The 15606-nt window shown below is 41.3% G+C and overlaps 1 protein-coding gene across 12 annotated transcripts in view; it reads left to right on the top strand.

Annotated features, from left to right (window-relative positions):
• The window catches only part of BCAS3 (BCAS3 microtubule associated cell migration factor), a 366627-nt gene that overhangs the window by 251761 nt on the left and 99260 nt on the right, over nucleotides 1–15606 (top strand). The window contains exon 24 of one of the 12 annotated variants that reach the window (XM_054847779.1): nucleotides 1971–2093. The exons of the other annotated variants lie outside the window; for them this stretch is intronic. Within the exon in view, the coding sequence (XP_054703754.1) occupies nucleotides 1971–1996 (26 nt within the window). The 3' untranslated portion in view covers nucleotides 1997–2093. Of the gene's footprint in view, nucleotides 1–1970; nucleotides 2094–15606 lie in introns of those variants that run through there. 12 annotated transcript variants of the gene reach the window in all.

The raw sequence follows: 15606 nt of genomic DNA, 5'->3' as shown, positions 1-15606 counted from the left end.
AGAATTGTATGAAATTTTGCTTTTGGTTTTATCCTGTAACTTTTTCTTGCAGGAGCCGTCCTTTACCATGCAGAAGGACCCTTGGCATTGGACTAGCCTCGTTATTACAGAGTTTCCATTAACAAAAATGTAATATTTTTAATCTTGTTTCTTAACTTGTTGTAAACAAGGTCAAAACCAATTAGAAATCAGAGCTGCCTTCATTGAAGAGGGTGAATCTGATGTAGTTATGCATCTTCATCCGGGTGCATTATGTGATTTCAGTCAGTATGTAACAATCTGCCTGTCCGAGCTGCCCGTACAGCGAGATTTAAAGGATGACTGCATTGCTCAGCTTTCTGATTCTTTAGCATCGTGGAACAGAAAACAGCGTACGATTGCACGGGTTATGTCACTACTTGAATTTTTTCTGTCTCCAGTCCTTCCTTCCCGTTTAGCTCTCAGGAGGGACGGTACCTCGGGTTTCCCCAGGCACTCAGAGCCAGCTTTGCCCTCGTTCCCCGAGATCAAGAGGCGATGGGGGAGGCAGGGCAGAGGGACGCCGGGACGGCTGGCTCTGCTGTCCAGGGCTCAGCAGGAAGATTTCAGCTGCCAGTTGCTGGTTTCTGTTGCTCTCAGGATGGGTGGGATGCAGATGTAAAACAAATATATTTTTATCCTGCGTGTCTGGGGACAGGCAAGGTACTGCGTAGCCAATAGAGAGTACTTCCTTGCTTCAGGCTTGAAGATTTTCTGTAAAACTCTAGACCTTGTGTGTAACTCTATAGGTTAATTCACCTAAAATGATTTCTAAAATTTCCTTCCATAGCATGTGTTTCTTCAGCACGTGAAGCAAATGCGAGCTGCAGGGTCTTAATTAAAAAAACAGAAAAGAAAATCGCTCTTGTGCTTCCCTGTGAGGGCTCGTGCGTTAGTTGTGAGACTCATGGACTGTCCCGGAGCATCTTCTGCGTCTGCAGTGCAGCGCGGGGCTGACCTGGGCGCAGCACCCATCGCCCGTGGTGCAGGGTGCTGAGGCGAAGGCCGCGCTGTGACAGAAGAAGGCTGAGACGCTGGTTCATGCTTTGTAATATCCATTTGTATTTATGGCCTGATTCTGAAAGGTATTAAATGTATAAAATATGTATGTTTAAATGATGTATTTGGATCTTAAAGTCACTCCGCTGTTAATGTGCTTTTAAGAGTTTTCATGCCGATGTGCTTAGGTAGCAACAAATTGGGCTTGTAGAAATGTGCAGGGAAGGTGAAATTCAGGATGCCAGGTGGACTGGGGCTGCTTCAGCCGGGTTTTGAGCAGAAGGCGGCAGGGCTGGGACACGGCTGCGTGCTGCCCCTGCGGCTGTGGCGATTCCCTTGCCACTTATTTTGCCCCCAAGCAGCGCTAGCCCTGGGGCAGTCGGTGTAGGATACAGGTGTCAGTGGGTACTTGATGGGTGCTTCTGGCTTTGGCAGAGGAGAGAGCGTGCCTGCTCACCTCTCCGGCCGTCTCTGAGCAGGCTCGTGGGGAAGCCTCTGCCGTTGCTGCGCGTTCGTCAGCGACTAGAGAGACGGCAACTCATCTTACAAATATCTGTAGTCACATGCTGCAGAGTCTTTTAGGCAAATTTTATTGAAGCAACTGTTGGGTGAAAACTATCAAAGCTCAGTTTTGTTTCTGTGAATCTCAGAATATTCGTCATAGGTTAGCGGGGATGAGAGCAGTCATGCGTGGCAAAGCCACACTGCTGGGCTCTTGTGTTCGGGAACCGAGAGCGAAATGAGTATCGTCTCTCATTTACATTCCTTGCTGTGTCTTCCTTTACTTCCACACGCCGAGGTCTGGCAGTCATGAAACTAGTCAAATCATTTCTAAAATGCAGTATTTACCCTACACTACTTATTACGAGTCTGCATCCTCGGTGACAGAATGGATTCAGCTGGTGGTGCTGCACTTCTAATGTTACCTTTTACGTTCCTGTTTGTTCCAACAGAGTGGCCACTAGCACAGACGACTTGAACTTGTATCACCCGCAAACTGACAACGCTGGAGCCACCAGTTTGTCATTATCCCTGCTAGTGTATCTGATTTAATTTTGTGACAGTGGATTAATTCTTAAAATTGCAGTGCTTTTTGCTCGTTAATGGTCAGTAAATGATTCTGGGGGGGTGGGGGAATGGAATTCATCAGTTTTGTAGTCGTTTTAATTCTTCTAGTTTTAAGTTGTTCTATAAATATGTCTTTATGGATGTAGTTTTACTAGCTTAAAAACATCTAATTGAAAACAGTTGCTTAAATCTCTTTGGATCAAGAAGGCAGTAATAAGCAAAGAGAGTATCTTATCCCTACAATCCAGAAACGCTTAGTGACTGGTATACTCGGTGCATGTGTAATCAGCTTCTTGTTTCATCTAAAAACCTTAGCTCTTTTGGTGTGATTTAGTACTTCACCAGCAGCATGGGTTTTTTTCTTGTCTCTCAGATTATCAAGTAGTGAAAGAAAACGTAGAACGAAATGGCATAACGTACAAAAATGTTTTTTAAAAGTATTGAATTAATTTATGCCATCTTGTTCTGTGTATAATGTGTTCTAGAATATCAGCAGGCTTCTGAGAAAGAAAGCATTAGATTCGCCTTCTTGTAAATTAACGTTTTGTTGCACGTTATGTAACGTTATTCTTATGACTTAGTGTTTGCATCAGGCAGGACTGATCTCTGCTATTTTGTAAGGTACCCACCAGATGAACCCGTAGCCCTTAGATGAGATCAGCCTGCGCATTTACCTATTGACGCTGCTTGTGACTCCAAAACTGATGAGCTCCGAGGGATAAAGACTTGGATATGCATACCTTTGCTTTCTGAAATTCTGTGGGTTTGGGTTTGGCGAGGGGGCTGTTGCTGGGATTTGGGGTTGGTTCCTTGTCTACTGTTTGTTTAATTTATGTCCTTTCTAGCTTATGAGATGTAATGACTGTAGATCCCATGCATGATAGTGAGGTACTTCCATTATTTGAAACACTCTAGGTTATGTTGATACTACATTTAAACAAAAATTATTGATGACCACTCTGGTTGTTGGCCTTTTTTTTTTAAAAGGTTTGTACCTGCATCCCTCCGGCTCGAAATGTGGTACCACATTCCAAAGTGATCCTCAGAAAGTGCCCTACCAAACCTGGGAAGTCTATAAATGCAGACGGCTCATTTCCGAGCTGGGAAGCAGGGAAAAGCAAGCCAGTTGTTGTGCAAACCCACAAATCTTTCTTCATGCACGTGGGAAGTAAAACAGGTTAACTTACACAAGCTTCATCGTTTCTTTGAACACCTGTGTCCATTCAAGCGGCTAGGACTGGTCACATGGTCAGTTATCACATCTCATTAGGAGTCGTAATTAATGGCAGTGGTAATTTCATAAATTGCAAGTACACATTTAACTGTGCCCTAGATTGAATGCATCTCATTCCTTACTCCTTAAACAGGCAAACTGTGACTTGGACTTCCATGGGAAAACTACATCGCTCAGGAAGTTTTGTCTTTTTTTTTTTTTTATTCATTGTATTTCTAAATGTCCAATAATTTTATACAATTTGTTTATCTGAAGTATTAAGAAGTTGTGGTAGCATTGTGTCTCGGAGCACGGGCAGTTTGAACAGGCTGCCTTCCCCCAATGTGGAGGAGCACGCGCTTGTGCAGCTACAGCATCTTATTCTTTGTTCAGAACTTAAAACGCAGTGAGAGTTCAACCCCTGAAGTTCTTTTTCTTCACACAAGCCCATTGTTAACGATCACTTGCTGTTTGGTGGTTTAAGAAATGCGTAAGTGTATTCTGTCCATCTAAAAGCCATCCATTACAGAAGATAATCAGACATCCTTTTTTCTTGTACATTTGTGTCATTCTGTGAATCAGAAGCATTTTATGTACTAAGGGCAATGTGCTTTGCTTTTGGAATTCCTGCGTTTCACTCCAACCCCAGGGCATAGTTGGTTCAGGAGACCTGAGGTGACCTGTAAATGGGAGCTGCTGCGCCCCTTTGCTGCTTAGCAAGATCATTTTAAAGCGAAATTGAAATATAGTGTCCAGATACAATATGATAACATTTTAATCCAAAGAAAAAAGCAGTAGTTTTATACTAGTTGACCTCTTGAAAGCACATTCAGGCATTAATTATTTCTCATAGCTTTCCCCTGAGAGGAAGATGGGCAGTTTCCTCATTTGTAGGTGACAAATCTGAGACAGAAAAAGAAATTTAGGTGACTTTCCTGAACCCAAAGAAACTCCTTACGAAAGCAGGACAAGAGCTGAAGAGTTCCTGCACAGACAGTGGGAGGAGGCACACAGCTCCGAATGCTGAGCTCTCCCCGCAGGCAGGAAAGGTGTGGGAGAAAGGAATATCATCTTTGCAGATTGTTTTGCTTATGACAATATGCCGTCTCATTTGCGAACCAGCCTTCCCATTCTTCCTGGACTTCAAAGAAAGTCTTAGTTTTTTCTCCTAAATCCCAATGATTGACTGTCTATAAACATGCTGACAGACTCAAAAATAACGAAGAGAAGTCTGCTCCCTGTGCATGTGTTATGTCCAACAGAAAGACGTTAACACCGTGCTTAAGCAGCTGGGCTGCTGCCTTACTGGGGTTCCCTTCTTTGGGCTTCCCCAGCCTTCCTGTGGGATCTTTTCTTTCAGTTTAAGGCAGAATAAAATTTATTAAGAATCTTTATGGGCTTTGTCTTGCAGTTGGATTAATTTTTAAAATCTAAACTATTTCAACCTCTCCTGTAGAGGAAATGTGCCTCTCTTTCCTCTTTGTTTCTCTGTGGATGCAGTAAGATGATAACCCGCCCCTGGCTCTGCGTTGTGAAGTTGTGTCTGTTCGGAGCAGCACATCCCCGGGGCCGCGTAACACCGACCGCAGCCGGAGCTCTTGCAGGAAAAATGATCAGAAGGCCAGGGCTTATTTTACTGCACTGCTTTTGATTTTGGAATTGCAGAGAGGATGGCAAGAGTTTTGTCCGTTGCAGAAATCAAGGTTCAAACCTAGAATTCTGGGTCAAGGTGACGATGCCTGTAAAAGAAAAAAAAAAAAAACCAAACCTGTAAATTCTTTAGGGGAAGGTTTGTTTCTTACGTGCTAGGAAGATACCCAGCACCAGGTTTGAGGTTAGCAGCCAGACCAGCCAACATCCATGATCTACCCTGTAGAGAGAGGGGAGGGGAGCAGATCCCCAAGGGCCTGAGCAGCTCCAGAAGTCATCTGCACCCGCACGGAGACACGGACGGGTCTTCCGTGCCAGAGCAGATCCTGCAGGATCTCCACATGGCCCCCAGTGCTCACCGAAGCCTGAACCAGTGAGGTGGCACATCCGTGACTGGGGCCACGCGCTGGGACCAGCAGTTACTCTGCTCCCCAGTAGCGAAGCAAGTGTTGCTCTTTGTACCTGAAGGTGCAACCGCATCTCCTGGGCCCTGGAAACACGAGAGCGTGGGATTCGAGGCAAGTAATGCCCAGATTCCTCGCCACACTCCAGTATTTCTACTGTGCCTGGCTGCTGCGGGGGTTTGTTGGGAGCCAGAGGGGATGGCAGCGCCCTTCGCTGTCTTGGCGCACACGGTAAGATTTGGCCGTAGGAAACTTAGGGCTGTCTGAAGTTTTTATGTTTTGAAAAATACAATAAACTGTTCCGTGGTTATAAATCCGAGTGATATAAATTTCACGCTTTGCGTTAGGCAGGGATGTAGCTTTGCAAAAGGCGGTTTGGGCGCTGCTTTCCCTGCGCTGCTGGCTGCCACCCCTGCTGCGTGGCAGCCACGTCCTGCGGAATAGAGGAGAAGGCTGAAAGGAACGGCGACACAGCTCGTCAAGTGACGCCGTTCTCGATGCTGCTTCTGTGCCTCTGTGTTGTCGCCTCTCTGTACTTCTGACGGAAGGAAAATTGAAATGTTTTCCTACTGACGGGATATCGAGCAGAGGGCTGCTGCTAGCTTGTGTTGATGGTGCGGGATGCAAAATTAACTTCTTGTATCAGTTGGGAATTTTGTGGAATTTGCTTCCATTTGACAGTGTTTCCAGATGGAAAAGAGCAACTGTCTGTTTCTGTACAGTGCGATTTTCATTTAAGTGAAGTGATTTTGAGTTTGGGGAGGGGGGGGTCTGCTGCTTTGTTTTCAGTAGCATGAGGACAGATGTTATTTCACTGGACTATCTGGAAGCTTTTCCTCATCCCGCAGTTCTGTTATAGGTGTGCATCTTTTGAACAAAGATGAATTCCATTGGAAGTGTTAGAAAGGTAGTTGTATTTTCAGTTATTTTAATGATTCCTTATTTTTCTAGCACAGTAGGTTAGAAACATGTTAAAGCTAGTGGTAAAGTAATTTATGAAGGGCAGATGGAGTTCAAAAGGTTCAAATATACAAGTGCAGTTCCAGCATCATTTGGATCTTCACACCTCAGTGTCCCAACAGAGAAACTGGATACTGAGTTTTTAGAGGTTTTACTGTAAAAACTGAGCCCTCCAGAACTTTTAGTAACTAATGGATTTTGCAGAAATGATTTGACTACCCTGGATGTCCATTAGCTGTTTTGCTTTTATGTCTTTGCTGGAAACCTAAATAGCTTTTACTTGCACTTTTTTTACTAGTTATATGTTTGCAAGACATGTCTTTTGTATTACAGTAGCCGGTAGGAAAAAAAGTGATGTACTCAGAAATTGTAGGAGCATTTAATCATAGTGTATCCTAACTAGAATTTAAACTGTGTGTTGTCAAGAAAGTTTCCATCTGTGGCATACCAATCCCAAGCTGACTACATGCAGTTTTAATCTTCTGACTCTTGAATTCATTCTTTTTTGTGTGGCTTTGGTGGCGTTAAAATTTAATCCTCAGCAGTTACATTGTATTAAGTCTATATTTCTCTCCTTTCCTTGCATGTCCTACTTTATTACTGGCAACGGATTTTGAAATATCCTGAAAATCTGTGTTTTCTAATATGGGGATGATTGATAGAATACCTTTCTACCAAATGGGTAGTTTAAGAAAGTTTCCTCTCATCTTCATTGAGCTGCTAGATACTTGGCCAAATGAACGCCCTGTAATATGCTGCTCCTATTAGAGGTTCATATCTTACTCTCAAAAATATCTTGCTGATTTAAAAGAATTTTTCATCCAGTTATGTCCGTCATATGTCCCTCGTACTGGTAGTATCTATATTACATCACGAATGAGAATGAATTTTGTACGCTACTATTAAGAGTAACGTGTGCCGTTTTCTGTACGGCACAATGATACGGAATAAGAGAAAAATAGATAAATCTACAGATTTTGGTTGCCATTCTTCCCTAGTTTCAGGTACATGTGACAATTCTGGAAATTTTACACATGGAAAAACTGGCTGGCACAACAGCAGAGGAATGATGAAACCACTTCCATTTTGGAAGAGAGGAGATAGGATGGATGTGTTTCTCAACGTCGAACAAGCACTTAGGAGGAAGGTAGTGTTGAAGCTGGTATGGTTCACCACACAAGGGTTTTATTTTTGTGGTGGAAAATCTAATCTTTCCGAGATCATTTCTCTTGGGTATAAGTCTGAGGTCTGCTTTATATTGGGAGATTGGCATGAAATCCATAGCACTTAAGAGGATAAAGGCCTTTGTCTCCAAAATGTACATTTTTTTGGAACTATAAAGGCAGTGGAACAAGAAATGGTTTTAGGTATATAATGTTAAGATCCAACCCTGTAATCCTTTCTCAAGTAAAAATATGTTATAGATCAATTTTATCGATTCATATCTTTTTTCCATGTGTTTTAGAAGATTCACTTTAAAAAAAGGAAACCTTCCACATTTAACTAACGATTAAAGAATTAAAAAAGATGAATTATCAGGACCTGCTCCAATTAGCCAGAATGACAACATCTTCTGGTTTCTCTGTAGACACCATTTGATTTCTGAGAGAAGTGTGGGAGGCTTTTATTAAAAAGTAAATAAGTAAATGCCATTTCTCTCATTGCCTTTCTCATTTACGCAGTCACTTCAAAGGACCCCCCAGCCCATTCACATATTAGGAAATTGGGTAGCTCTTCAGCTTCAACACGGACTAAACAACATTCTGGGAACTGTTGTGATTATTAAATTTGAATATTTGAAGGTCTTACTTCCCTCCTTGAAATATTACAGAAAGGTGGATAATAAATTTAAGCAAAGCATGGCAACAAAACAGGGCAGGGTTCGGAAGGGAAGAGCTGGGTGAGAGGAACAGAGATGACGCAGGGGAAGATGGCTCTCTGCGAATAGATGTGTTCAGTTTTCAGTTTACAGGCAATGGGACAGAAGACATAAATTCAAGAGGAGGAGGAGAAAGCAATGAAAAGGCAAGAGACTTATTCAGTAAGTAAATTAGAAATGATAAGAGATAAATAGATGAAAACGAGCAGATCCCTGACTAATCTAAGTTGTTCTGGCATCACTGGCTTCAAATCAGTTTACACTTGCTCAGGATCTGGACAGACTGGCCGAGTTGAGACCAGAGACTATTTTTTTAATCTGGACTTCCTTGCTTTGTATACTTAAATCTGACATTTTCTAACATCATAAATTAATATGCAACCAAAATAGGATTGGCATAGATACTCACAAGGAGAGAAAAGTGATAGAAAAGACTGGCTGTCTGGTGCTCAGTGATCTTTGATGTCAGAGGATCACAGCTGTTGGTTTATCTGTTATAATGAACATTTATATGGCTACTTTTATCTTGAATGGACTAGATATTCTGGCTGATGAATATTGACATGATTGAAGTGAGATTACATAGATTTTAATCAGTTGAGGTTCTGGCTCAATATATGCAGTTGTAATCTGCTTTGTTCCACCTTAACATATTAGATTTCTTGCAACAATATTAATGATTTAGGGGAACCATATGTATTTGGAGAATATTTGAATACTTTGATATCTATCCATCCATCCATCCATCCATCCAAACTGCCCAGCACAGGCAGCCGTGCTCTCTGCTTTCCAAGAAGAACCACGGTCTCTAACATTTTAGAAGTCAGGTTTACTCCTCAGAAAGAAACCCACCCGAGTATTGATTCTCTTTGCATTAAGCTATGGGGAAAGCAGCATCTTGGGAATCGCCGGGCAGCTTTGTGCCTGGCCCTCATGGTTTACTGAGCTAAGGTCCCATACCAGCGTATATAAAGACTTAAGGACTTTCTGTTTCTTAAGCGACTCGTTTTGACGGTCAGTTTGTTGGCCAAACACTGATACGCTTTCATTCAGATGTAAAATGTAGAGCAGATGATGTGCAACATATTGCTGTGGGATGCATTTTTTTTGTCTGTGTAGCAGTGTAATGCTTTGGCCATCCCTCCTCCGTTTCTGTTAAGGCACCTCCTGAAGTCAGACTGAAGCTGCTTTTAAAATGAGCCAGCATCGCTTGGATGTGGGTGAGGTGCAGCAATTCGGGAATTGCTCCCAGCTGGTGGAGAAATGATTTCCAAGCAAGCTGGGTGGCTCTTTAACCACTCTTCCCAGTAGAAATGAGCTAAAATATATAGAAATTGTTGCTTTGACAAATAAGCTAATGAGCCACTCAAGTTGCTTTATGTATTGAATGTAGTTGCTTGACAGTTATTATTATTTTCTAATTATATTAAGTTATAAATTATTAACAAGTGTTTAATTTCAGTCCAAACAGATCCAACAAAAGGGATTTGTACAGTTATGAATTGCAGCAAAATGCAAAATTGTTGAGCTTTTAGTATATGCAAACTTGGAGACCCTGGTTATTTCTCCCTCTTTCAACAGCCAGTCATGAAACTTTCTTGCCCTTTTCACCTTTAAACTTTATTTGAACTTGGAAAGAAGACTTGTGAATTGAGGGGGAAAAAAAAAAAAAAAGAAAAAAAAAAAGAAGAGGAAAAGGAGGGGGTACTAGGGGGGAGAAGGTCTGATTATATGTTACCGTAACAGTAATACTAGCAAAATAATCCTCCTCTTGTGCATGAGTGTCTGCTACTGCAAGCTTCGGGGTAAGAAGCTCACATGACATGCCTAGAGGCTAATGCTGGCCTATGCTTTTTTTTTTTCCCTTTTTCCCTTTTTCTTTTTTCTTTTTTTTTTTTTTTTGGTACATATTTAAACAAAGGCTGATTATCCAAACAAGAATTTGGACTGCATCAACTGGACCAGTTAAATTATAGTTAGTAAAACTTGGCGCCTTCGGAGCTTGGAATGTTACAATTACAGCTGGATCCTCGTTTGTTAGGCAGCCTTACAAAATAATAAAAGTGGAGATTTTTATCTTTATAGGACATAGCTTAACTCTTTGAATACAGAGAACTAAGTGCCAAATATTACAGTTACTGCTTAGATGTACTATTCGGGGCCAATAAACGCAATTAAACAGTTGTATCCGTGCTCTATAGGACGTAGGGCAAAGGGAGCTGCGTAGCCAGCACTCAGATGGATGCAGTGGCACTTGTAGTGGACATTCATTATCCTCCAGGATTTCTCTCAGATAAGGAACAAGAAGACAACAAGCAGTTTATGGTTCGATCTCCCTTATCTTGCTGCTGTCTTTTTGAGAGTATTGCTGGTTTTATTTGAATTTATCTTCTTTTTGTATTTTCTGTTGCTATGAAAAAAGCTTGTGTCCGTGTAGGATCTAGATGGTCCCTGGAGTTGGTCTGATTTTCACCTCTCAGATGAGCTGGAAAACTGTCTTCAATACTGTTTTGAAACCATTAGCAAACTTTTCACTAACCCCCCCCACGGCCCGCAAGAGTGCCTGTCCCCATTGCCGTGCTCGTGAGGCTGGTCTGGAGCGGGTAGGTGGCAGGGGATGCACAGACACAAGTCGCCTTTCACGACTGTTCCAGGCTTGTTTTCCCTTGTGTCATCCTACAGAGAGGGATTGGCTTTGATTAGTCACTTGCAAAGCCAAACTTCGGCTTTCTGGTTGTGTATTATATAGCTTTGGTTGCCAATCAGAAGATGAATGTTCTTTTCCTAAAATTAAACAAAGAGTCCTTATCATTAACCTCGAACAAATCAATGCCTCTGCATTAAGTCACATGGAGCAGGGCCAATTTACAGCTCTCCCTGATCTGCCCTGTGGTTTTTTTATGCATAGGTTTATCTCAGTTTCTTTTTTAAGAAAGTGTTTATTGTTTGCATTTTCTGAAAATCTTACTGAGTAACAATGATTGAAACTTAAGCAATCAAGACTATCCAGAATGTGTGCAAGAGCCCACCAGCTAGATAATGTTTACCAGGCTATACCAGGAGATTATCTTTTGCTGTCTTTGCATAGTATAAAAGCTGGCATTCATTAAAGTGTGAAAAAGTTCGTTTCCTTTATTGTGACAGTTTTACCATGTTTTGGTGTACTTTTGTCTCAGTATTGACAAATAGTATGGATAATAAATATGTAATTGCTGCAATCAAGATACCAGGGGAGTTGCGAGAGTGAGGAGTAGGTATTTTTAAATGGAACGACATTGGTTTTCTTACATTGAAAACTCAGAAGTTAAAGATTTTTTTATCAAGATAAACTTGCAGATTCCTAAGGTGCAACTTAGTCTGGGAGAAGTGATACCAACTGGAAATAAGAAAGACCTAAGGAAAAATTGTGAGTTAATGTTTACTCTTTTATTACTATTTTAATCAAATGACTTTACAACATGACCTTTTAAATTGTAGCTATTTTAAAAAGCAGTAGTTGTGTGCCGCAGGCCCATGGAAAGCTGCGTCGGGTGCAGCACCGATCAGCTGCTGCCCTCTCATCACCCTGAGCTCTGGGCTGGGCTGGCTCCACGCTCAGCACGGAGCCCAACACAAGGGCTCTGTAGTCAAATGCTCAAAGTTTTCCATGGTTGTGGCTCAAGGGAGAACTTCTCTCTCTGTGCCAGGGCTTTGGGCAACAGCCGCTTTCCCTAAAACTCTTGTTGGGGACCACTGAGCGTACAGGAGGTAACGCTGCAGAAGGAGGAACCAAAACCTGGATTTTAAGGGCAAATGTTTGGACTTTGTCTCTGTGGGAGGTTACCTGCCAGGTATATGGGGGGCAATCAAGGGTTTCTTCTCCCAGTTGCGGGAAGGAGTCTGCTGCTTGCTCTGGGTTCCCCCAGTCATCTGCTTTTTACTTAGTTCTTAGCCGTGCCGTTGAGATGTAGGGATGCCCCGATTAGTCTTTTGCATGACAATATTTAATTTCAAGCAACAGTCTTTGGTTTCTGGCCAGAAGAAATCCTTTATTTATTACATCTGCTGTCCTTGCTTTTTTTTCTGTATTGAATAGACTCACTTTATGCCATAGTGAGATGACTGAAATAGTGCTTTGCTGATTTAACGGGCCCAGGTTTAAAACCTAGATACAAATATCTGTAGTACCTGGAATACCCATCAAGAAAACATCCCTGGTAATAAAACAGAAAAGCAGGGTTAGCTGATCCATCTCGATATTGCAGATGAGATGATCGCCTAGCTGTTGACAGAGGGAATCTAAAATTTTAGAACCTGTCTTCAGACAGTCTGAATGTATTTTCAGCTGCCAAAAAGTAGTCAACAGGAATGATCCATGGATAAATGAGAGCAACGTGCTATATCTGCGAGAGGCAGTTTCAGTCCAGCAGCCTTGCTTTTCAAATATTTTCTAAAACACTAATTAAGCAACTGTCTTGGATCAGACTTCAGGTAGCCAATATCGTATTCAGAAATTATTCCCTGTCTTAATTTTTCTCATCTGTGGTTTTATCCATCTTCTCTTTTTCACTCCTCCTCTCTTGGGTAGACTTACTGCTGGATCAGCAAGGGAGCGAAGGGGAGAGGAAGCAGGGCAGGAGTTAGTTGCCATAGCAGAGGTCTTTCTGAACTACAGTTCCCACCCTCTTTCTTTTTCTTTCTTGCATTGTGGATTTACTGTGAATTGATACTCACTTTAACCTTAAAACAATTGAGATTAAATCACAGAGAAAGAAATGAATAAAGTTCCTGGTGTGTGAGTTAAAGCGAGAAGAGGTCATCAGTAAAATTCCGTCAGGCAGAGCTATACGTGGGAAAGAAAAGAGCGTTTCTCGTCGAGCATGAGTCGTATGCGCCGTTAGGAAAAGGAGACACTGTCCCTCGTTCTAATCTGATGTACTGTAGCTGCGGCAGGAGACCATGAGACGATCTCCCTGTTACGGACACTCTTGGGCTGTTTCCTGTAAAGAGTGTTTTAAATCGATCACGGAAGTCAAAAGATAAAACCTTTCATAAAAATGCCCATTATTTAAGAAAAAACAAAGAATAGATTTTGAACTACTTTGTCGCTGAGACTCTTGCTGCAGGAGCCGCTATTGATGCTCCAGATGCATTATAAAAAGCAGAATTATTTTCAATTTATTTCATTTTAATTAATAGTATGCAGTATAAAATGGTTTCCTTGAGTGTACAAGTACCACTTAAAAAGCTGTATTTTTATCTGTGTTTTGACTTCTCAGGAATGGTTGATGCACACACAAAAATAGCTGTAGCCTTCTGAGGCTAAAAGGGATGCAAATGGTTTGGGTTTTGTTTAAATCAGATTTCTTAGTACAGTCGTACTCTTGGGTACATGGAACAGCAGCCAAGTCTGTTGGTTCTTGTGGGTTGATTGTTGGTTTAAGCTTAATTAAAGTAGCTTTTGCTTAAAAAGAAGGGGGAAAATTGAATTTAATTGTAGGTCTCTATGATAACTCTGTAATACATCTTTTTCTCTCACGAATTGTGTTTGGAATGGAGGTTTACATAGATGGCCGTAGCTGAAAATAAGGAAATTCTATTTATGCCACAAGTTAAGAATTCCCATCACTGGCAAATCTTAATTTACTTCTTCATCTGATTTCTGATGGGAAAAATCTAATTGCTTTTGTACTGGAAATAAAGTTGATTGAACTCGGAATTTTTCCAGTGGCTCAAAAGGTTATTTCCCAAGCAGTGCTCGTTTACAAACTGCAGTGTTTTTTAATTTATCTGCTTCTTTCAGCAGATAAATGTTCAGCATTAATATACGTAGGGAAAGATAGCCTCTTAATACTAATTTGTATTAGACGTATTGATAGGTGGAACATTGTTTGACTTCCAGAATTTCCCATGAAATCTCTTATTATAGATGTGATGGCAGTAACACCCCAGAGATGAAACTGTGCAATAGAGAGATCAGCTAAATATAATTTCTGTGGTTTTCTTTGGTTCCTATAGGGCGCTCTGATTTCTTTCGAGAAGAAAACACTTGAGGACTTTTGCTTCCTATAGGCACTGTTCAATCAGTATTAACATGCAACTTGTCAGGAGCACGTTCTTAGAAATACTTATTCTAAAGGTCCCTAGTCTTTGAATAGAAAAGGTCAGCCACGAAAAACAGGGATTTACTTGTGGGTTTTGATTTTCTAAAGAATTATTGAATTTCTAGTTGGTTTAGGAAGCTAAAAATAGAAAATAAAATGTTTGCCTTTTTATTTCATGGAATTTATTCACATTTATTCCTTGTAGTAATTTCAGGTGACCTGGTAGTACCTGTTGGTGAGAGGAGAGCTGATCGTAGGCCAGCAGCTTTATCATTTACCACAGTTTGCCTTCACAAACCTATTTAATATGATCCGTGAAAACACAGTTTTCTTGTGAGATGTCCAGCTCTTTCTGGTTTTGGCAAATTCAGAGCTATCTGGAGAGTCGCACTGCTGGAGGAAAATTTTGCTTTTTGTAGCAATCCCAAGTAGAAGGGTTTGAAGCAAGGGTGGTATTCTTTAAACTGCAATCAAACTTCTCAAACCTCAAAGGTTTATACCTAAAGCAGTGTTGGAAACCTTAGGTAAGTTTTCCCTTTATCAGGACTTTTTCACAGAACTTGCTTTCCCGTCACTTCGGCAAATTCCATTCAGTTATTTCAACCAGCGTGAATGGATCCGCCCCAGAAACGATTGCCGTGAGTAATGGTGCTGGATTTTGTAGACATCAGCACTTAGAAATAGCACGTTGCTGAAAATGAGTCAAAACTACACAAATGGCTACGGTTGGGTGTGCTTTACACGTGTGGAATTACTTAATTGGTGGAATTACTTAATTCAAAAAAAACCAGTTGTTTTTGTAATTATGGTAACGTTTTTGTCTGCCAAGTTACTTTCAATGTAGCAGGTTTAAACGGATCCAATTAGTAATGAAATTGGTGTAATTAACCTCGCCGTTAATTATATGTGCGCACGCACGCTGTCTTTCAGTCAGTGTTTTGGGGTAGGGGGTTTTTACATTATCCTGTTACAGAAAGCACATTTCTCTCCGTATCATCTTTATTTAAAGCATTTGTGATGGGACTCTCTCTGCCAGGTAATGGGGGTGGAACATGATCTGGAGGATAACGTTACTGATTTTTACGGGGGGGTTGGACTTGTTGTGGCTCTGCACCCCTGGACCAGCCGTCCTGGTGTTCGGGAGCACTTTGGAGAGATGAGCCTCCAGCAAGGGATGCAGAGACGCCGGTTAAACTCAATGTGTGCAGCATTATGGAAAATTTTATTTAGCAGTTGCCTTCCTTGTAGTTGATTAATACAAGATTTCAGTGTTCCCAGTCCATTAATCTTCACAAGCACATCTGCATACTGAAAAATATTTTTAAAAACAAC

The sequence above is a fragment of the Grus americana genome, chromosome 19, assembly GCF_028858705.1.
Source record: "Grus americana isolate bGruAme1 chromosome 19, bGruAme1.mat, whole genome shotgun sequence".
In the NCBI taxonomy this organism is placed as follows: Eukaryota; Metazoa; Chordata; class Aves; order Gruiformes; family Gruidae; genus Grus; species Grus americana.
The sequence above is the reverse complement of the archived record's forward strand: the minus strand, read 5'-3'. Positions and strand labels throughout refer to the sequence as shown.